The sequence below is a fragment of the Capsella rubella genome, unplaced genomic scaffold, assembly GCF_000375325.1.
Source record: "Capsella rubella cultivar Monte Gargano unplaced genomic scaffold, Caprub1_0 scaffold_2, whole genome shotgun sequence".
Lineage (NCBI taxonomy): Eukaryota > Viridiplantae > Streptophyta > Magnoliopsida > Brassicales > Brassicaceae > Capsella > Capsella rubella.
This window is the reverse complement of record NW_006238922.1, coordinates 5761537-5783799: the sequence shown is the minus strand read 5'-3', so window position 1 is coordinate 5783799 and position 22263 is coordinate 5761537. Positions and strand designations below refer to the sequence as shown.

At 34.6% G+C, this 22263-nt stretch overlaps 3 protein-coding genes and 1 pseudogene across 3 annotated transcripts in view; 2 read left to right on the top strand and 2 right to left on the bottom strand.

Annotated features, from left to right (window-relative positions):
* Positions 1 to 2821: 2821 nt before the first annotated feature.
* On the bottom strand, positions 2822 to 11539 carry LOC17894175 (annotated as a pseudogene).
* A 2391-nt stretch (positions 11540 to 13930) lies between these two features.
* Positions 13931 to 19251, top strand: LOC111832130. The gene is made up of 2 exons (XM_023788467.1): positions 13931 to 14172; positions 18141 to 19251. Exons 1-2 carry the CDS (start codon positions 13931 to 13933, stop codon positions 19249 to 19251), a joined length of 1353 nt encoding a protein of 450 aa, XP_023644235.1.
* A 1051-nt stretch (positions 19252 to 20302) lies between these two features.
* On the top strand, positions 20303 to 21034 carry LOC111831972. Its single transcript, XM_023787842.1, has 2 exons — positions 20303 to 20568; positions 20649 to 21034. The coding sequence occupies exons 1-2, from the start codon at positions 20368 to 20370 to the stop codon at positions 20916 to 20918; spliced, it is 471 nt and encodes a 156-aa protein (XP_023643610.1). The 5' UTR covers positions 20303 to 20367; the 3' UTR covers positions 20919 to 21034.
* Positions 21035 to 21525: 491 nt separating this feature from the next.
* The window catches only part of LOC111832129 (uncharacterized protein At3g43530-like), a 1418-nt gene continuing 680 nt past the window's right edge, over positions 21526 to 22263 (bottom strand). The window contains exons 2-3 of the mRNA XM_023788466.1: positions 22010 to 22171; positions 21526 to 21930 (exon numbers count right to left, since the gene is read on the bottom strand). Coding sequence (XP_023644234.1) covers positions 21526 to 21930; positions 22010 to 22171 — 567 coding nt within the window. The remainder of the gene's footprint in view (positions 21931 to 22009; positions 22172 to 22263) is intronic.

Here is a 22263-nt window from a genome sequence, read left to right as displayed (position 1 = left end):
AATTTGTCTGAAATGTGTCAAAGTAACACTCTTTGTGAACACTCTTTGTGAAACAGAGGGAGTATTACTTATTATTTATTAATCATATATATATAAGTAAGGTTTCACTCTCTCTTTATTGGTCCATTTAATATTTAATTTTAATTAAAACAAAAAAAAACACATTTAATCATATACATTAATTCATACTTTAAATCCACACTTTACTACTAAAATGTAACTGAAAATTATATACATTTTCAGACTATTGGTTTTTAATGTAATTTCAATTAAACACACTAGAAATTATAATTATGACTCCTCTAATTTAATTAATTTAAAAATGTAACTTACATCACTTCTTATCCAATAAGTAGTCATTCTCACATCCTCCTCTATCATATCTCATATCTTTATTATTTTCTTTGTTTTTTAAAAAAACGTTCTTGCATGGGGGTGAAAAATCAATTAAGATGTCATTGTAAGAGTTTGATTAAATATTTGGTTTAAACTTTTTTTTTCCATTTTATTTATTTTTTGGTTTTATGTATTTCTTCATTTATTCATTGTTTATTTATATGTTTAAATGTAACACATATGTATAATAATATTTAATGGTTATAAAAAATTATTTTATTGATGGGATTCAAAAATATTGATTTCCGACCATCGCAGCATAAGAAAATTAAGCTAAAGAAACCATCTTCATTCTTTTACTTTGGATGTTTGTTTCTTTCTCACATATTCATGTATATTTATTTTATTTTCAAAAGTGTGTACAAAAACTTTTTTTGTTATATAATTATTATCAAACCAATTTATAAGACATTATTTTAAGAATAATGATTCAACATTTAATAATATAAAGAACATTATAATTTTAAATTTTATAATTGATTTCCTATGCATGTATGCTTATATTATATGATTTAAATAAATAAAGTGTAAAAATGTCATAAGCATTGAAAATTATTTAGACTGTTTTTTATAAGTAGTAAATAAACTAAAATTGATTAACTTAACACACAACAACCCGCGCATATCATTACCTAGTTGGTATAATAGCTGTGAAACGTACATCTTAATAAGTAAATAAATGCCTTAAGAAAAGACTTATTATTGACTTATTCAAAACAGCTATATAATGTACTTTTTTATCTTAATTAATTTTTTAAGACTTTTAACATATATTAAAAAAATTATTAAAATTTGATCATACAAGATTTTGTTTTTTTGTGACCACGAGGCAGCTTCCAGACGGGCACGAGAATATTAAGGTTCGAGACTTATGGAGAGAGTATGGTGGTTGGGATTTTTCACAAATCCAACCCTATGTTTCGGAGAACATCCGGCTACAGCTGGGAGCGGTCGTGGTGGATAATGTCAAGGGTTCAAAGGACCATCCTTCTTGGGGAGAATGTTCAGATGGTAGGTTCACGGTTCGATCTGCCTACGCTCTCTTAACTCGGGATTCAGAACCAAAACAATGCATGGAATGCTTTTTTGAAAAGGTTTGGCGGGTTGTTGCTCCGGAGAGAGTAATATGGCTCTCGGCTCACCAAGTGCTTATGACTAATGTGGAGCGGCACCGTCGACATTTAGGAGATAGTGGAGTTTGTCAGGCTTGTAAGCAAGGTTACAAAACAATTCTCCATGTTTTAAGGGATTGTCCGGCCATTGTGGGCATGTGGGAGAGAATTGTTCCGTCGCGGCAGCATCGATCATTTTTTGCAAAATCTTTGATCGAATGGATTTATGAGAACTTAAGTTCTGAGGTCGAGATAAATGGTACTCCTTGGTCGACTTATTTTGCAGTTGGTGTTTGGTGGGGATGGAAATGGCGCTGTATAATCTCTTTGGTTCGACTACCAAGTGTCGGGATCGGGTAATTTTTTTAAAGAACCTGGCGAGTGAATTTCATTTAGCACATATGAATATGGTCTCAAAGCAGAATAGGATCACGAGGGAGGAGCGGTTGATTAAGTGGGTCTACCCCAGGGAAGAGTGGGTGAAACTAAATACCGACGGAGCATCTCGGGGTAATCCTGGATTAGCAAGTGCTGGAGGGGTTCTTAGGGATCATCATGGGGAGTGGTATTGTGGATTTTCTTTGCATATTGGAATTTGTGCAACACCGTTGGCAGAGCTATGGGGAGTTTATTATGGATTATATATTGCTTGGGCAGGGGGGATTACCCGGTTGGAGTTGGAGGTTGACTCTGAAATGGTGGTTTGTTTTTTGAAGACTGGGATTAGTGGAACTCATCCTTTGTCTTTCCTAGTACGTATGTGCTATGGCTTTCTTTCGAAGGACTGGTTAGTCCGTATCTCACATGTGTATAGCGAAGATAATCGTCTTGCCGATGGATTAGCGAACTATGCATTCTCGTTACCTCTAGGTTTCCACATGTTCGAGTCTATTCCGGAGTCGTTGGCTTCGATTCAGTTTGAAGATGCTCAGGGGATCTCGCGGCCGAGGCTCGTTCGTTTGTAGTTTATTTTCTTCTATTTTTTCTGTTCTTTGTTTTTAATTTGTGGGAGATCTTGTCTCCCTTTTTCCCACCAAAAAAAAAACCAATGATATTCAATTAATTTTCTTAAAATTTACTGTTAATTTATCAATAATATAGCATTAAAAAAAACTTAAAAATGTACTTCTGAAAAACAAAACAAAAAATCATAGAAAATTGATTAATAAGAAAGAGAAGGATTACATCTAAATATGTAACACTTATTAGTCTTTAAGAAAAGACTATTGACTTATTCGAAACAGCTATAAGGTACATCTTAATTATAATTAAGTAAATGCCTTAAGAAAAAAATACCTTAATAAGTGAAGTCTTTATTTAAAATTTGTATAGTTGACTAGATTCTCCAAAGTGTGAATAAACTTATCGGTGTAACCAGTTAATAATCCAGGACTAGCCAAAGTCTCCTTCAATTTGGAGTGGTTCCTCCTCATTTGATTCCCTATCTCGCTGTCTTTGTCCATCAAAGACATGATTGCACCACTTAGGTTTTCTTTTGAGAACCATCTTGTCTCTTCTCTCTTCACCTCAGCAGAGACCTCAAGTTCCTCTGTCATTACTTTCGTGGTGAGAACTTGGTCATCCATAACTGGAAGCAAGACTATTTGACAATGACTTATTATAGACTCCCACATTGACCCGAATCCGTAATGGCTCACAAAGCAGCCTACTGATGGATGAGCCAATAACAATGGTTGCCATGATTGTTGTTGCACCAATTCTCCCCAAACCATTCCATGATCCTTCACCCTTTCTTAAAAGCCTTCTGGTAACGCTTCTTGAACTGTCTTTGAACCTTTTGGTGGCTTTACCGCGACAAGGAAGGGTAAACCTGTAAGCTCTATTCCTAAACAGAGTTCATGGAATTGTTTTTTCTCTAGAATGGTTTGACTCCCCAATGCACAGAACACTATGGAACCTTGTCCAAACCTATTCAGCCAATAAGTCCACTGATCTTCAAGTTGTTTACTCTTGTCTAGCTCAGGAAGCATTGGACCAGTTAAGAGAACCTTCTTCTTGTATCGTTCCTCAATATAGTTACAAAATTTACCTTTGATTTCTTTGCATGTCCTAATCGAAATGAAATCGCAATTCGTAAGACATGTGGTGAGCTGATCGGCTCAAATTTGCCCTGAGCTACTCTCTCAATTAAGAGATCACTGTAGTACTTAGGGATCGAATCCACAGAGACTCAAAGATTACACAGTAAATATTCGGTATTAAAATTAAGCTAAACAAACAGGTTTTAAATCAAACAAAAACAGAAAATTAAAATAAATATTGGTTTTTAAACAGTAATGAGGAAACACTAGGCCTAGGGATATTCTCAGGAAATTCAGAATTGCAAATAAATAATTGCCAGGATTTACAAAGCACCGTTCTTGAACTCAAATCAGAAAATTATAATCAATCAACTTTCGTTGCAAAGACTATTTATGTCTAAAACCCTAAATTCCAAATCTCTTTGCAAATTTATAAGTTTCAGACATGCATTTAATTCAGGTTTGATAAGTTCACAAAATCCCTAAACCAAATCTCTTTGCGAATAGGAATTTTGCTCATCTAGATTATTTTCAGGAAATCAATAACACTTTCGTGTCTACCAATTAACCTAAGATCATATTCTAGGTTGCTTTCACTACTCTAGAACAAATTAACCACAATCTAGATGAAGAACTCTATTGATTCAATCCTAACAATCTAACAACCTAACAATTCATAAATTCCTTTGAAAACCCTAAACCTAACAAGAAATCTACTCAAACATGGTGAATGAAACAAACATCATGAATAAAATAGATATCATAAAAGAAAGTAATAGAAGAAGTAAAGGAGTTCTGAATCTTCTCTGAAAGAGGTTTGGATTCTTCTCTCCTGGCTCTCTACAAATCTCTCTCTCTCTAAAATAAAGCTTAAGTCTTAACAAAACCCTAAAACTCAATATATATGTCTTAACCACGAACTGGACTTAATTGTAAATAAGGGAAACTTCTGGGCCGAATCTACAAATCTTCTGAACTTCAATTAATCGAGAAATTCAATTGCCGTCAGATATTGGTGTCGATCGACACCATAGGTTGTGACGCTCGACCCTCACACCAAATATGCTCTCCCGGTACGTTCCTTCGGCACATCTTCTCCAAATGCTCCCAAATGCTCCAAAAGCTTCAATCCATGCCAAATAGCTCCTAATCCTGAAATGACTGCAAAAGACTCGAAAACACTATAAAATCTCTATAAATAAGACTTATATCATGGCCAAAAACCCGTAAAAACCATGATATATCATGAGCCTATGATAAAACGTCTTGTAAAAACTAGAGAAGATCAACAAGGCATGAGCATCGTTTTTGCGATACAACGCCTTTGATGAAGGATAACCATGTGGAGGAACTCCTAGTTCACCACCAGGGATAAGGTCGTGAGCTATAGAGGTAGCTCAAGTTGCTTTTGGGATTTATTGGGGAGCAAAAAAGTGATTTTATGACCTTTCTCAGCTAAATTGTTGGCTAGATGCAAGTATGGAGTCATATGGCCAAAAGTATTTATTCATTAAATAGATTTAATTGGCCAAAATTTGAAAGTTCGTGATTTAATTGGCCAAAATTTGAAAGTTCGTGATTTAAATGACATTTAATACCATTAATCAAAAATAAAAAAGTATTTATTCATTAAATAGAAATTTATGATTAGATATACAACTAAAAGACTATTAAGTTCAATAATTATGATAAAACACAATAATGATTATTAAATATAAAACTAAAACTAATATTAAATACAATAATTATTATTTAAAATAACAAAACTACGACAACTAGACAAGTATGAAATACAAGAATAAAATTATTAATTAAAGCAACGAGTGATAATTTTACTACTAATAAATAAAAAACTAAGAGAGATTACATTTATTAGATACCAATTAAAAATATATATATATATATATATGTAATTATTGTGAAATGTTTACGCCATGCCCGAAATAGTCAGGACAAGGAAACTTGACCATTTTTCCGAAATTCAAACAAAACTTTAGCATTTATCCAAAAGTCAAATATAACTTTAGGGTTAAAATGACATTTGGAAAGTTCATGCTTTTTTCATCCACAATTTGAAAGTTGGAGATTTTTTGATATTTTTCCCAATGTAATACCCACCAGTGGCACGTTAGGAAAAAGAAAATAGAAAACGATTTCAAATATACCAAGTTTACATATATATAACACTAGTTTTGATTAAAATTCTTAAAGATGGCGATCATTTCCATTTAATCTTAAATAAGAAAGTTTTTTTATTTAAAGCTTTAAAATGAATTTTCTGTATTCGGTAATTCATAAAATTTAACCGATAAACTGATTTCGTTAATAAATAGATAATGTGATTTTTTCAGTAAAATAGACAGACAACTTTTATATTTTACTATAAATAATGACATCATTAATATTAGAAAAAGAATTCTGTTAAAATTTAAACTGAATACTCGGTTTGAGAATAATGCCATTGGTTTCGCTGGATCCGACCCTATTTCTCAGTCGTGTTTGTGCTTATCGTCTTTTAGCCGTGTATGGTTGAGTGGGTTTGGACTGTAATCAGGTTCTGTCCAAGCTTTGCTTTCCTAATCTGTTTAGATAGGTTTGCGTTTTAATAGGTTTCTAGTTAGACGTTAATGGACGTTGCAGTCGTCGTCGTCGTATTTGGAAGCGTGCTTGAGGTTCCCTCAACTCTGTTGTTTAGCTTTGCCGGATTATGAAATCTTTGGTTCTTGGTTCCGGGAGATCATCTCTCAATGTGATAGGCGGAGGTAGATGTTATCATCGGTTTGGCCGCGGGCATCCATGGTAAATCTTAATCGTAGGGTCTTCAGAAGAAGTAGTTTACTTGTGATCTTTGGTCTTTTGATTAATTTAAGGCTTAAGCCTGGTTCTTCTTTCTTAGTTATTGGTTTTGTACTCTTGCGCTTTGGGGTTGAAAACTTTGCTTTATGATTCCAATGTTCTTAGTTTCCCTTGTATAGGGCTTAAGTTTCCGGGGAAATCTTGTCTTCCTCCGGCTTTGTCTCTGGGAACATTTATATTGTTCGCCGGCTTATGTCTCCCTTTTTTGGGCGTTGTATCCTACCTTGGTGAGAAACCAAATTTATTAATACAAATCAGTTGACCAAAAAAAAAAAAAAAGAATACTCTATGTTTGGTGATTCATAAAAATTAAGAGATAAACTAATTCTATTAATAAAACAGATACAGATTTTGTCAATAAAATAAGAGAATTTTTGAGAAATATCCTTTTTGGTGTGTTCCTTTTAAAAAAATACCCCCTTTATCTATCCATTTTCAAAAATACCCCTGTTTAAATATTAAAAATTATAAAGTTTTATATAGTTTATAAGATACTTCTATATAATAACTACTACTGAGAGATGCGATACAAATATTTTAAAATGTTTTAAATGGTTTTAATCGTTTTTAGAAGTTCTATAAGGTTTTGAAAAGGTTTTAAAAAGGGGTTTTAAGGTTTTTAAAAGGTTTTTATAAGTTATTTTTACGCTATTTATGAAAGATATATAAAATTTTATACACATACAGTACAAAGATAATTTGTGTATATATTTAGCTTACACACATATTTAGATAAATTTCAACATTTTAGTGGTTTTTTTATAAATTTTAAAAAGGGATATTTTTAAAAAGAGGTATATGAAAAGGGGTATTTTTTAAATTCCCCCATAAAATAGACAAACTATTTACTTATTGACTATAAACAAAGACTTCACTATTTTTTTAGTATTAGTTAAATTCTGTTTATCACTAATTATATTTTTGAAAATAGTTATATATTTTAAAATTATTTTTATCATTTATTATTAATATCATTAAATAATTTTAAAATTTCTATTTAAGTTAAATTATTTTTAAATTTCTTAGAACAACATAAAATTACATAAAGCTCGCAGCAATATGTATATATAAAACTAAATTTTTTTATTGATACTATTTTAAGATGTAGGTCTTATCTGTTTCTCGATAGGAACTAGAAAGATATTATCCGGTTTACGGTCACAGTGAGTAGTGAAAACCATTGAGGACATATTTAGGGAACACTTTCACATCTTTCTCCAACAATCACCCTCTGTTATTCACTTATTCTCAGTCAAATCTTGCATTCATATGATAATGTTATTATTTTAATATATCATTATATACTGAAATATTTTAGCAATAAAAATATATATTAAAATTCTTTCAAAACCAAATAGAACATTATTTTATTTTCATTAGCTTTGATCATATTATGCAATTTTTATTTAAGTAACTATCTTACATATTATTTAATATAAAAAGTAAGTTAACAAAAAAGTAAGCAAAACTTATAGAAAATATAAGCGAAATATAGGTACAATATTTTTTGGGGGATTTGCATAACTAACCTTTTTATGATACCATTTTCTATAACTACACTCTCTAGGTGTCCATTTTCAAATATATCATCTTCAATGTACAAAATGACTAAATTACTCTCCTTTATGATAACACATGATGAAGAAAGAAATATTCTTTCCAACAATATTTTCCGCCGAAAATTTCCAACAAAATTTTTTCCGCAATTCCTTAAAAACCGTTTAAAAACCTTGTAAATATTTTTAAATCCCTTAAAAAAATCCTTTAGAAACCCTTGTAAATCTTTTAAAAGTGTTTCAAAACCTTTCAAAATTTGACTAAACCTTTTAAAACCATTGTTAATCATTTTATAACATTTATAAACACTTGTAAATCCCTTTAAACCCTTTATAACCGTGATAAATCATTTAATAAAAACTTTTGTAAACTTCTAAAACCCTTTAAAAATTCTTGTAAATCCTTAGAACCCATTTTAAAGAACTTGTAATACCTTTAAAAACTTTTGTAAACCCTATAAAACCCCTTGTAAATCCTTCAAAACTATTTTTAAATTTTTGTATGTCTTTAAAAACACTTGAAAATGCTTTTGAAAAAAAATTGTAAATCCTTTTCAAAAACCTTTAAAATTCCTTGTATAATCCTTTTAAAACTGTTATAGACTTATAAAAACTTTTAAAAACCATTGTAAATCATTTAAAACCATTCAAAACCGTTTGTAAGCTTCTAAAACCCTTTAAAAATCATTACAAATCTCTTAAAAACCATTTAAAAACTCTTGTAAATCCCTTTAAAATCCTTTTAAACACTTTAAAAACCCTTTAAAAGACCCTTTAAAAATTCTTGTAATTTCTTGCGGGAAAAGTTTTGCGAAAATTTTTTTGGCGGCAAAAGTTTCTCGGAAAATTTTTTGGCGGGAAATATTTTTGCCGGAAATTTTTTGGAAGGAATATTCATTCCTTTGGGAAAGAATATTCTTTCAACTAGGGGTAAAATGGCCATTAAAATTTATGAGAGGACAAAAATGAAAATAGCAAAAAAAGAGGGTATTTTTAAAAGAGGGTATGATAAAAAGGTTATTGGTATCAATTTCTCATATTTTTTTTGTATGTGTTCTTTATAACAAATAAAATAGACCTTAATTTTTTATTGTGAAGTTAGCATTTTGTTAGTTCATTAAAAAGGGCTTTTTATATCTTCTTTTCAAACATTTAATATACATTACTTATTACTAGTTTATGTAAGTAAAATATTAAGAAGAATGAAACAATTCATATTTAATAATTTATAATTGCTTTTTTTTTTTTGAGAAAGTAGAAATGTTTTCTATGTCTTAAAATAGATCCTTTGTGAGCTTTTTTAACTATTAACTTAATGTAATTAGTAGACTTTATATAGGTTTTCATACGAGGTATTACACTAACCCTAATTGTAGTCTTTTGAATTTCAGAGAAATGAATCAGTCAGGGATTTAGAAGAAAGAAAAGAGAGTAAAAACATGTTTTTAACGAACCCGTGGTTATGATTACATTAATGTTTTTGATAGTTTCAAAGACGTTAGAAGGTAAATAGGAAAAAACAGAAAAGCTTTGGATATCATATTTATGATAAATATTTAATTTGTTATGAATGATTTAGTGGAGCCCATTACATGTCCATTAGTTTATCTTCCAAGTTGTATTTTTATATATACTCTCTCTTATCAATAGAATGATGATACATTTTATCCCTAAATCTCTTTCTTTTCACACGTTATCAGCACGCTTTAACCCTAACCGTATAAGAAAGAAAAACAAAGAAAAAAAACAAAAAAAACAACCAAAAAACCCTAGCCTCCGAGTCGCTTGCGCAGCCGTCACCTTTTCCGACATCACTTGTCCAACATCACCATCTTTCTAATTTCCTCCATGGAGGTAAACAACTCAAAACCTATTTAATATTTATTAATCAAAACATAGGTTCATCTCATATAACACATTGTATGATCTATTATAAGACTATCTCCAATGTAAATCTCTACTTTTTTCTCTAAAATAGAGCATTGTTTGCTCCAATTTTATTATTCTATTTCTTACTCTAAAAGAGAGGTAGTATAAAAAATAGAGTAGAGAATAAAGTTACTATATATTTAGAGGAACTCTATAATTTAATCTATTTGAAAGTAAGATATAAAGTAGGGTTAGAGCAAATGTTACTCTTTTTTTTTTTTTTTTTTTACAATAGCAAATGTTACTCTATAATAGAATTTTGACTTTAAAATAAAGTGGGGTTGGAGATGCCTTTAGCACGGAAAATTATGTTTAGTCAATAGACATAACCTGTGCTACATAATGGATCTATTATATATTTTTTTGATAACGCTTCGACCGTCACATCTTCAGTGGACCTCACGTCCTCTCTCGGCTCGTAAACCTACCCTTATCCAACAACCGGTTTGTTACATTCGAAGCTGATATTTTGGGCTACTGCATAGGGTGAAATATCTTTTTATATATTGGTTGAGACCCTTCATGAACACACGTACCTGCATCTGTTCTGGATCTCCTGCACGACCTGAATACACCAAGAGTCTGCTAAAATCCGAGTCGTACTCCCGCACTGACCGCTCACCCTGAGTCAACGCCAAAAACTGCGACTCCATCCGGTCGAGTGCACACCGGGCCCACCTGGTTGCACGCCAAGCCTACCTATCCCAACAGGTTGCACACCCGTCACTCATGGTGGTCCAACTGGAGCCTGCGGCAGGTACCGTTCCAAAAAATGCGTCAGCAAATCCGGAATCCGATCATTCTGACCATGGAGTACACCAGTACCATCTCCCGGCAAGCCGACTCCAACGACACTCACACTAGCACCGCCCAAGGAGCTTTCCTGATATGACTAAGAATCGCTGACATGCTCAGCCGTAGCACTCCGGTCTACACTTGTGTCCCTTCCCGAGGCAACACCACGCCCCCTACCGCGACCACGCCCACGACCACGACCAGCAGCTCCACCTCTAACCATCTGCACCACATCATAAATCTAAGAATACAAGAGCAAAAACCACCAAACAAACAACCTGCTGTGTAATCTCATTGAAGGCTCAAAAGGATGATTTATGTCTCCATGCCCACACAAATAGGCTCAAAAGGATGATTTAAGTCATGCTAATGTGGAATCCACGTGTGCTGAAGTCATGCTGACGTGGAATCCACATGTACAAAATTGAAACAAAATTGGTGGAATTTCAAAAATACCCTTTTTCCAATACCATTTTTTTTTAAATACAACTCTTGTAAATTTATCAAAAAGTCACTACAATTTGAAATTTATCAAAAATATATATGTAAGCTTTATATATATAGCCACAAATTATCTTTATATATGTGTAAATTTAAAAACCTTATAAAAGCTTTATAAATACCATATAAATACCTTCTTAAAATATTTTAATAACTTCGGATCCCATTCTAACACAATACTGGCCGGTACTCCATGAAGTCTGACAATCTCCTGCATATACTTATTGGTTAACACTGCCGCTCCATCAGTCTTCTTGATAGCCAGAAAGTGTGCACACTTGGTCAAACGATCTACAATGACCCAAATAGCATCCTTGAACTGAGAAACCGGCAAACCAACTATGAAATCCATCGTAATTATGTCCCACTTCCACTCTGGAATAGGAAGACTCTGCAGTAGACTACTTGGCACCTAATGCTCAGCCTTCACTAGCTGACACACATCACACTCATACACCCACTTAGCCACGTCTTTCTTCATCCCAACCCAATTGTAGTACCTCTCCTGGTCGATCCTGTATGAATAGAGAACATTCTTCCATGAGCCTCACTTATAATCTCACGCCTCAAACCCTCATTCCTGGGAACACAAAACCGCCCATGCACAAGAATAGTCCCGTTGTCTGCAACCTGATACTCTGAATCTGTATCCTTAGAAGTACTAACAAGCCCTGCATCATTCTCCTGAGCCGCCCTACCTATGGTCAGAAGATCTGCTCGGCTAGCTGCCTCTAACCCAAGTAACTCCTGAGAAGTATCACACAAACGCAGAGTGCTAATCTCTCTTACCAAGGTCTTCATATCCTGCCCTATAGCTAAAGCCGCTCGCTTCCTACTCAAGGCATCTGCAACTAAATTAGCCTTACCGGGATGGTAAGCTATCTCCAGGTCATAGTCTGCAACCAACTCCATCCACCGCCTCTGTCTTAAATTCAACTCATATTCCGTGAATATGTACTTCAGGCTCTTATGATCTCTAAACACATAAACCTTCGCTCCATACAGATAGGATCTCCAAATCTTCAGAGCGGATACTACCGCCGCCATCTCCAAGTCTTGAGTAGGGTAGTTGCCCTCATTCTTCCGCAATTGCCGCAAAACATATGCAATCAACTTACCCTACTGCATCAACACAGAACCGAAAACAACTCCCGAAGCATCTCTATACACCACATACGGCTCCCCCTGTTATGTTAGAGCCAAGACTGGCGTACTCGTCAACATCTTCTTAAGCTTAGCAAAACCCTGCTCACACTCAGGAGTCCACACAAAAGGAATATCCTTCCCCGTCAACTTGGTTATCGGTTGAGCTGTGCTTGCAAAACACTTCATGAACCGTCTGTAGTATCCCGCCAATCCTAGAAAACTCTAGATTTCCGTGGCATTCTGCGGTCTAGGCCAATCTCTAATAGCCTCAATCTTCTCTAGCACCACAAAAATTCCCTCTACAGACAAAATATGACCCATAAAACCCATCTCTCTCTGCCATAAACAACACTTGCTTAGCTTAGCATACAGCTTCTCCAAAACCGCCCTCAAGTGCACCTCGTATTCCTCAGGACTCTTAGAATACACCAGGATATCGTTGATGAAGATGATAATGAACTCATCCAGAAACGCTAGGAACACACTGTTCATCAGCCTCATGAACGCCGCTGGTGCATTTGTCAATCCGAAAGACATCACTACAAATCATAATGCCCATATCTCGTCTTGAACGCCATCTTACGAATATGCGTTCCTTTACCCGATTTTGGATGCATCTTACTGGACTCTCATCAAAGGAATCTTCTAAGGCCGAAGTTCCTTTACCCGATTCTCGAGAATCCTCACCGGTCTCGCCTCTAAAGTCATGATGGGCTGAAAATCTGCCAGAATCTTAGCCAATACCTCATCATCCTTATGCAGACATTTCTTCAGCATCGACACATGGAACACCTTATGGAACGCCTGCATAACCTTAGGTAACTCCAACCGATACGCCACCGGTCCAACCCGCTCCACAATCCTGAAAGGACCCATATACCTAGGACTCAGCTTAGTCTAAGTAAGGGACCTGTTAGGACCACGTAATATCGCCATTTTGAGATACACCATATCTCCAACCTCAAACGCTAACTCCTTGCGCCGCTTATCAACATAACTCTTCTGTCGATCTTGCGCCTCCTTCATGTTCAACTTAAGAACCCGAATCTTCTCCAAAGTCTTCTGAACAAAGTCTGCACCATATATGCTCCTCTCCCCCACTTTGGTCCATTATAGAGGTGTCCAACATGGCCTTCCATACAACGCCTCAGAAGGAGCCATCCCAATAATCGCCTGGTAGCTATTATTGTAGGCAAACTCCACCAAGCTCAACTGATCGTCCCACTGACCACCCCAATCCAACACACACATCGTCAAAAGATCCTCAAGCGTCAGGATGGTCCGCTCTGGATGCTCGTCTGTTTGAGAATGGTAAGCTGTACTTAGATGCACATTTGTACCCATCTCCTTCAGGAAAGCCAAGAATCACATCATACAGCTCCACTGGACTAATGTACAGATCTGCCGGCATCGACTCCCCCGCAATCTGCACATCCATACCACTAACCCGTTCCTGAAGCGCTAGCAACGCACCTCCTATGAGTCTTTACGGCTCCGAAATAACCACCAGGATCTCCTCGGATGTTACCACCCGCTGCGCACTCCGGTTTAATGAAGCTATTCGTAGCTCCAGAATGAAACATTTGCTGATATGATCATGGATAGTACTAAGGAATTGGAGCATGAACCGGAGCTTAAACTTGAAGAAGCTAAGCTAATAGCTGAGGAGGAGCAGCTCGGAGAGGAGGATAAGCAACTAGGAGAGGAGGATAAGCTTGTAGTCGGGGATGCTCTTGTCACACCAACTGGTCCAATGACTCGCTCAAGAGCTAAAATGTTTAACGAAGCTGTTGGAGGATTAATTAATCAGATTCGGAGCCAACACGATCAAGACATCAAGTATGTAGGAAAAGCTTGTCAAACCACTTTGGTTTTGATCCAAGCTAAGTGATTCAACAATGGGAAAAGTGTCATGGTTGTACTCTTTTTCCCTTGTCAAGTTTTGTCCCAATGGGTTTTCTTGACAAGGTTTTTAATGAGGCAACTGTTTCACTTCACCATTGCCCATTTGTTGAATCAAAAGCCCAAGGCCTTTTATGCACTTAAGGAGCCACGACCAAGAAGAGGAAGAGGGTCAATCTATCTGTTAAATTTCAAGTTTTAAATTTATTGCTTTGTATTTTCGAGAACAGCCTTGTAACTTGTTCCAAGGCTTATTCTTTCTCTTCTTTATAAACTCCCTTGTAATCTATTTGAAACTCAACCATCCTTTTTATCAAAAACCTTTTCTCTAAAGAGATCTTTTAGTTGGTGTGTATATCCAGCTTTTCTCTTGTTCGTGTGTATATCCAGCAAAAATCTTAGCCTCTTTGGTGCGTATATCCAAAGGATCTAAGTTCGGTATCGTGATGCTATTCCGCAAGCTTCTTGTGATATCCATCGACCATTCAACTTCTATTCCGTACCACGGCTTTCTAGCCAAATCTATCCTTGCTCAACTTAAGAATGTCGAATCCTAGGGATATTCTCATCATTTGCTAACCCACTATAGTAACGAATTTGGTGGAAAGGAAAACAAGGACCAATAAGAGTATTAGGTCGTTGAGTCCCTTTCAGTCCCAACCTATTAAAGTAAGTAGTTTATCTAAGGTTCATACCCTGAAAAGTGTGACCAGACAACATTTGGCTATTAGTTCATGGAGTTTAATATTTTTGGAAATCTAAACAAAAAACAGGTATTATTCAATCATCAATTTTAAAACAATTATGAAAGTCATTTGTTTTCTTTCTATATATATAAATACTAGTTAAAATTATATATTATTCGTTTAGTGATATGTTTTAGATTCTCAGTATGTTTTAAATGAATTTGAAAATGAACTTCCCTGCCAGCTTCTTGTAGACTGAACTTTTTTTTTCTTTTCTTTCAATCATAAGTCTTTCCTTTTTGTCTTTCGATCAAAATAGAAGGAAATTTTTGTCTTTTATCTTAACTGTATAAAAATAAATTTTGATCGAAAGACTTTTGTATTAGGCTTTCAACCAATTTACTCAAGTTTCGGCTTATCCTAACTTAGTTCGGTTTGGAGTCCGTAGAAGTGGCTCAATAAATTGGGCTCAATATTCTTTTTGTACTACATTTTCATGGGCCAATAAATGTTAAAAATCAAATGCTCAAGGCCCAATTATAAAAGTATATAATCTGCCGTTCCATTCACATATTGAAACCCTACTTCTCTTAAGATTCTCCGCCGCTAGTACAAAAATTTAGAGTTCTCAGAAAAATTGGAATCTGAGTTTCAAAACCGCTCATCACATTTTGAAACCTTTGAATGCATGTGGTTTGATATAGGTAAGTGATTTTCTCGTCTTTATAGCATTGTGATTTCGAGCCTTTGTAATGAAGTTCGTAGAAGATTATATAACTCTTTTGGTTCTCAAGGATATTGGTGGTGATTAGGCGAGCCCGCTTTCTTCACTCCGGAAATGAGAGAGAAAGTGAGAAACAAATCATGTTCTCTTTTTGCGAGGTCTCAACTATGTAAATCAGTAAGATTGTTTCTCATTTTTCTATATGGAGATAACTTTACTTTTCCATTTTTATGTTTTATTAGCAATCCACTTTAGATCTTTATTTTTCATTAGGCTATAAAGTTTATGCTAAATATACTACAATATAGGGATCCACCCATATCAAATACTCTTGAATTTTTGAGTACTTAGATCTAGATCTATTATATTCATGACAAAAATTATATGGATATGGATATACCTATATTCACTGCTATCCACACCTGACCCGGATCCATAAAAAATGTTTAAATTATTAAAATATTAATTATAAATTATGTTGAATTTGTATAAATTAAAACAGAAAGAGTAATATAGGCCATATGATATTTTCAAAATATCATAAGACATTAAAATATTAATCATATACATGTATCATAATAAATTATATGTAAAAAGTGAATCCAAGTTAGAATGAGGTATTATAACCTTTAAATATATATACTCTTATCCAATTTTTTAGATACCCTATTTTCTGATCAGACTATATCTAGATTTTCAGATATTTTGTCGAGTCTTACTACGTTGTAGTAATTGTGGCGATAAATCTACCATTCTTGTAATTTACTTAAATAATTTGTTGGAATGTTACTAGTAAACTATTCAAAACAACTTGTGAAAATAAGTTCAAATAATCAAAGACAGAGAAACAATTACAAACAATATTTTGAGTTGTTGGTTATAGAAAATTCTTTGTTCAGAGTATTTTTGCACGAAACAAAGACCAAAAGAAAATAAAACACCTATGTAAACTATTAATTTCTATATGAAATATTAAATATTGTATTTTGATATTAAGCATAATAAAATATATTAAGCACATTTAAAATTTGTAAACCTTCAAAATCATGGAATTATGAACATGTGAAACAGATTATTAACATATTGATTCTTTTCATGGTAGAATAACCCTATTTTGTATTGCTAGGTATGTTTTCTCTCCTATATTTGTAAATATATTTAATCAGTCAAATTAGTTTCCTCAATATATTATTTATTATTATTTAATAATTAATTAATTATTTTTAAGTATGCGGTTTTTAGCTTCATAATTTCATTAAAATAATAATATGAACAATGATTTTAATTAAAATGAAAAATCAGTTTATTGTTTTGGATTTTTTTCATTAAAATTATTATCTGAACATTGATCTTCACTGAAGATATAAAGATTTATAAACTTTTTTTGACAGATTCATATATTACGATACAATTAGATGAATTTGAATATCATCAAGACCTCATTATATCTCCATCAATTAAACATGTGTAGTCCTTATAAATGATAATGTTAAAACTCTAACTCCGTCCACATCTCCTAGCTAGATAAAAAATACAAGTCATGTTTGGAATTCTAGGGTTTATTGCCGCCATGGAAGAAGGCATAATAAAGTAGTCTCTACCCAAAGCAAGTCCCCAAGGATGGAGATTATCCTCCAATTTGATTTCTTAATTGAGATATTCTCAAAGATTTCAATTGAAGACGTTGCGAGGTATCGTTGCATGTCGAAGCTTTTGTTTTCCTTACTGCATCGTCGAGAATTTACCCAAATGTTTCTAAAATCATGTCATTGGTTCGGCCGCATATTTTATTCACCTTCCTACACAAAGGTAAGCAGATGTTCTACTCCATACCTCATGAATTAGATCCACACCGCAACTACTCTTCTCCTATATCTCCCTATTTCCATATGCATTTCCCTTAAAGTTTGGGTTCTGCGGAAAATATGTGTCCCTCTTCACTTGGTTTGATCTATAACAAATCTAAGAACCGATGATTTGTAAGCCTAGCACAGAGAGTACATATGTTTACCACTAGTGACAACGAAGACGAATAAGATGAAACCCCATCTCGAGTATGATCACATCGAAAACTCTTCAAGGTATTATCCTTACAGACTTTTTGGATTGGATCATACCCGAGATAGGGTGTAATCTGATTCCTCTTGGTTGTCACTATGGGTAAATATATGTACTATCTTGTGCTAGGGTTACAGAGCATCGGCTTCTTAAATTTGTTACATATCAAACCAAGTAAAGAGGGACACTTATCTTCCCAGAACCCAAACCTTTAGGGAAATGCATCTGGTAATAAGGAGTTATAGGAGAAGAGTAGTTGCTGTTTGGATCTAGTTCTTGAGGTATGGAGTAAAAGATCCGTTTACCGTTGTATAGGAAGTTGAATAAAATATGCGGCCGAACTGATGATATATTTAGAAACAGTTGGGTGAATTCTCAACAACGCAGTATGAAAGACTAAAGCTTTCATAAAATACCTGAACCTTCGCCCCATACAGACAAGATCCTAACCGGCATCATTATCCGTTAGCGTTTGGTGTTCTTGACGGTGAGAATGATGCGAGTTGGAACTGGTTTATGGAGATGATGAAAACCGTTATTGGAGACTCCTCCGAAATAGCTTTTATGACTGACAGAAATGCAAGTCTCATCAAAGCCATAGCTAATGTGTATCCACAAGCTTATCATGGGTTTTGTATATACCATTTGTCCCAAAATGTTAAAGGTCATGCTTCCAACTATAACAGAGATGTTGTTGCATGGAGATTCATGGAGGTAAGCAGGTTATACACAGTGGCTGAGTTTAAAGTGGAATACAATTCGTTCAAGGTAAGGTATCCAAATGCTGCCAAGTATCTCGAAGATTATACGAAGGTTGAAAAATGGGCAAGGTGTGTATTTCCAGGAGAAAGGTACAACCTAGACACTAGCAACGATGTGGAATCATTGAACAACGTATTCAAAGACGTTAGGAGGTACTCCTTAATTCCCATGCTTGATGCGATTATCGCTAAATTCTCTGAATGGTTTAATGAACATCGGAAAGAGGCCGTGTCTGGTTCGGTTGCAAATAAATTGGTGCCTTTTGTGGAGAATTACTTGCACGATTTATGGGGGGTTGCTGAGAAACTAAAAGTGACTGAGCTAAACACTTTTGAGCTGCAATACAATGTCATTGACAACGACGGGAAGCCTTATTTGGTGAATTTGGTTATGAGGAGTTGTGCTTGCAGGTTCTTTGATATTCAAAAGTACCCTTGTGTACATGCATTGGCCGCTTTCATAGAGTACCTAAACACTAAAGATAGAACTAGAGATATCCAAATGCATGAGTTGTGTTCTAGGTACTATAGGACGGAGCTGTGGGCGATGGCGTATTACCAGACAATTTTCCTAGTACCGGATAAGTCTCAGTGGAACGTCCCGGCTTGGGTGAAAGATGTTCAGATCATTCCGCCAAAACGCAAAACAAAGGGTGGAAGGAAGAGAACTAAAAGGTTTGCGTCTACTGGAGAAAAGCGACCACCAAAGAGAAAAAGAACACAGAATAAAAGGCGGCAGAGACAAGGACTACAATGGTTGTTATTCGGAGTTTCTAGTAATGTTTGATTCATGTTTCGTTTATTTTTTGATTCATGTATGGAACCTTCTGTTTGTACCTCTACTCTCTATGTTATGTGACAATGTATGTTTGCTTCTTATTTAGCTTGATGTGTCGTAGCAGGGTGAAATAGGTATAACTGTTATTTTTAAGGCATAACTGGCATCTGTTTGGTAAAACTGGTCAAACTAGTAAAACCGACATACTAGTACAACTAGTATAACTGATAAAAGATGTTTAAGATGCATTAACTATGTATGTACCAATAAACGACATACCTAATGTCTTAACGTTGGTTAAAAGTACAATTTTAACTGATCAAAGATGTTTAAGATGCCTAAAATTACTTTATATTGAACCTAACTATGTATGTACCAATTAATGACATACTTAATGTGTTAACGTTGGTAAAAGTACAATTTTAAAAAATATTTATATTTTGGGTCGTTATGAAAGAATCTAAACTAGTGTTTCCTTATACTTTTAAGTTCAATTTGTAAATAATCACTAGGTTGAGATGAAAAAGTTATATAAATATAAATTTTTAATATATGAATACATAGAATACTCTTAATTGTAGGTAGACTGACATTAATAAACTGTACAACTAGTAAATATAGTTTTAAGTCAGTGTAATACTAATGAAACTGAAAAACATCAAAAGTACAACTATTTGCAATCTTGGTACAACTAAATCCTTGTGGGTACAACTAAGTGAAAACACATAGTGTGAACACCAATGCTGGACACGTGGCAACGTGTGTTTGGTCAATTTTTTTTTTTTCGAAAAACTTTCTCGAAAATTGGCCAAAACATTTTGAAAATTTTGGCCAAAAATTTGAATTTCTCGCCCAACGAAATTTCAAGTTTTTAAATTTTTTGAAAATAATTTTTTTTTTTCATCTCTTCTAGATCTCTCTCTCTCCTCTCTCTCTCTCATTCATCTTTCTTTCTTCTACTCTCGACATCTCTCTTCTCTCTCTCTCATCAATCTCGACATCTCAATCTCTCTCTCTCAATCTCTCTCTCTCATCAATCTCGACATCTCAATCTCTCTCTCTCTCTCAAGCTCTCTTTCTCAATCTCTTTCTTCTCAATCTCTCTCTCTCAATCTCTCTTTCTCAATGGCGGAGCGATACTACCAAGGGGAGGATCCACACTATCGACACATGAAAGAGGCAAAGAGATATATGGACCGACTTGATGCCGTAGCCGATTCTGATTGGGGCATTCCTCTTCAATGTCCGTGTGGTGAACATATCGTTGAGGAGACATCTCCAACGGAAATTGAGAAGAAGAGATACTTTACTTGTGTTCACTATAAGGTAATACTGGTAATACTGATATAGTGGTAGTACTAGTAAAACTGCACCAAACTTATATATTGTGTTGTGTTGCTTTATAGGATGATGGGTTACACAGGCGCAAATATTGGGTTGATGCGATTGAGGAGGATGCCAAAAGCTTGAGGAAGGACGTGGAAGAGCACACAACTAGATTGAGAGAATACGCAAATCATGACTTCCTTATCTCTCAAATGAAGTTGCAGCTGGAAGGCAATGCAAAAGAGATTGCCTACCTCAAGGACGTAGTGTCAAGCCTTGTGGGTCGAATTGAGCTCTTAGAAGAATTAGCTTTAAGTAATTACTTTGTTGTGTCTTGTTGTTTCTTTTGAAATTAAGACTCATTGTTTAATGTGCTTTAGTTTAAGTCTATGTTGTGTGTGTTTTAATTCTATGTGAACTCTATGTAGTGTGTGTTGCAATTATATCTTATATTTTTTGCAGTCAAGTTTTACTCAGTTTTACTAGTATTACTATGCCAAACCGCAGTCAAGTTTTACTCAGTTTTACTCAGTTTTACTAGTATTACTATGCCAAACCGCAGCCAAGTTTTACTCAGTTTTACTAGTATTACTATGCCAAACGCAGTCAAGTTTTACTAGTATTACTATGACAAACCCAGAAATCGTGTTCTACTTATACTCAACATTACTAGTATTATTATGACAAAGTTATACTTAGTATTACCTAGTTATACGTACTATTACCTAGTAATTCTAGTTTTACCAAATCCTTAAAAAAACTGAAACCGTACTAAGTAATTCTACTAATACCAAATCCTGAAAATAAGTTAAGTTTACACAACCAAAAACACAACCATAAAACAAATAACATAACCAAGTTCACAACCATCTTCACAACCATCTCCACAACCACATTTAGTTTTTCTTCGACCTTGTCTTCGATCTTGAACCGGGTTCTAGGGGGGCTGGTCGTTTCTCACCTTTCTTCTTCTTCGTCTTCTTTTGCTCCCCCCGCTGTTTCTTCATCTTCTTCCGTTCTCTTCACGGAAGCTTCCAATTCATTAAACCGTTTCTCAAGTCCATCTAACTTCTCGAAAATGATCTCAAACTTCGAACTCACTTCTTCTTGGAGGGTGTTGACCTGAGCCTCTAGATTATTGAAGGCTATTCTCGGTGTAGGAAGGGCATCTTCGTTTTCTGACCGGGCCACCACATCTTCATCGAACATCTCTTCGAAAAACACACCCTTACCTTTCGAAATGAGCTTCATCCAACTCTCAACCACAACATCATGCACATCATCATCTTTGTGACCTTCGTCGATGATTTCTTCCAACAGTTGAGATTCTTCATCGGTAGATTCTATGATAGAGACAATATCCTGTTTAAACAAAAGAAAACACACACACATTAAAAACACCCAAGTACTAGTTAAAGTTTCGATGAATTGGACAACTAACCTTAGTTTGACCGAGAACGTCATTTAGCTTCTTGAGAGGAAACCCTTTCATCGCCCCTTTCTTGAATGTCCTCCTACACATCCGGGGACACTCTATGTCCGCGTCTGGCCTAAATTCAATGAATTCATTACCAAGTGTAGGAATTGCCTCAAAAGCCAATAACTACACAACATATATAATTCATGTTAGCACAAAAGAAGTTAACAATCACAATGAAATTCGATTAGACAAACCACTAACCTCCATCGGGATAC

What these genes read in the sequence shown, in the direction of transcription:
- LOC111832130 (XM_023788467.1), top strand. Translation starts at nt 13,931, where the DNA reads ATGGATAGTACTAAGGAATTGGAGCATGAACCGGAGCTTAAACTTGAA. An exon ending in CAACACGATCAAGACATCAA is followed by an intron (nt 14,173 to 18,140) that starts GTATGTAGGAAA and finishes CGCCCCATACAG; the next exon opens with ACAAGATCCTAACCGGCATC.
- LOC111831972 (XM_023787842.1), top strand. Translation starts at nt 20,368, where the DNA reads ATGGCGGAGCGATACTACCAAGGGGAGGATCCACACTATCGACACATG. An exon ending in TTACTTGTGTTCACTATAAG is followed by an intron (nt 20,569 to 20,648) that starts GTAATACTGGTA and finishes GTTGCTTTATAG; the next exon opens with GATGATGGGTTACACAGGCG.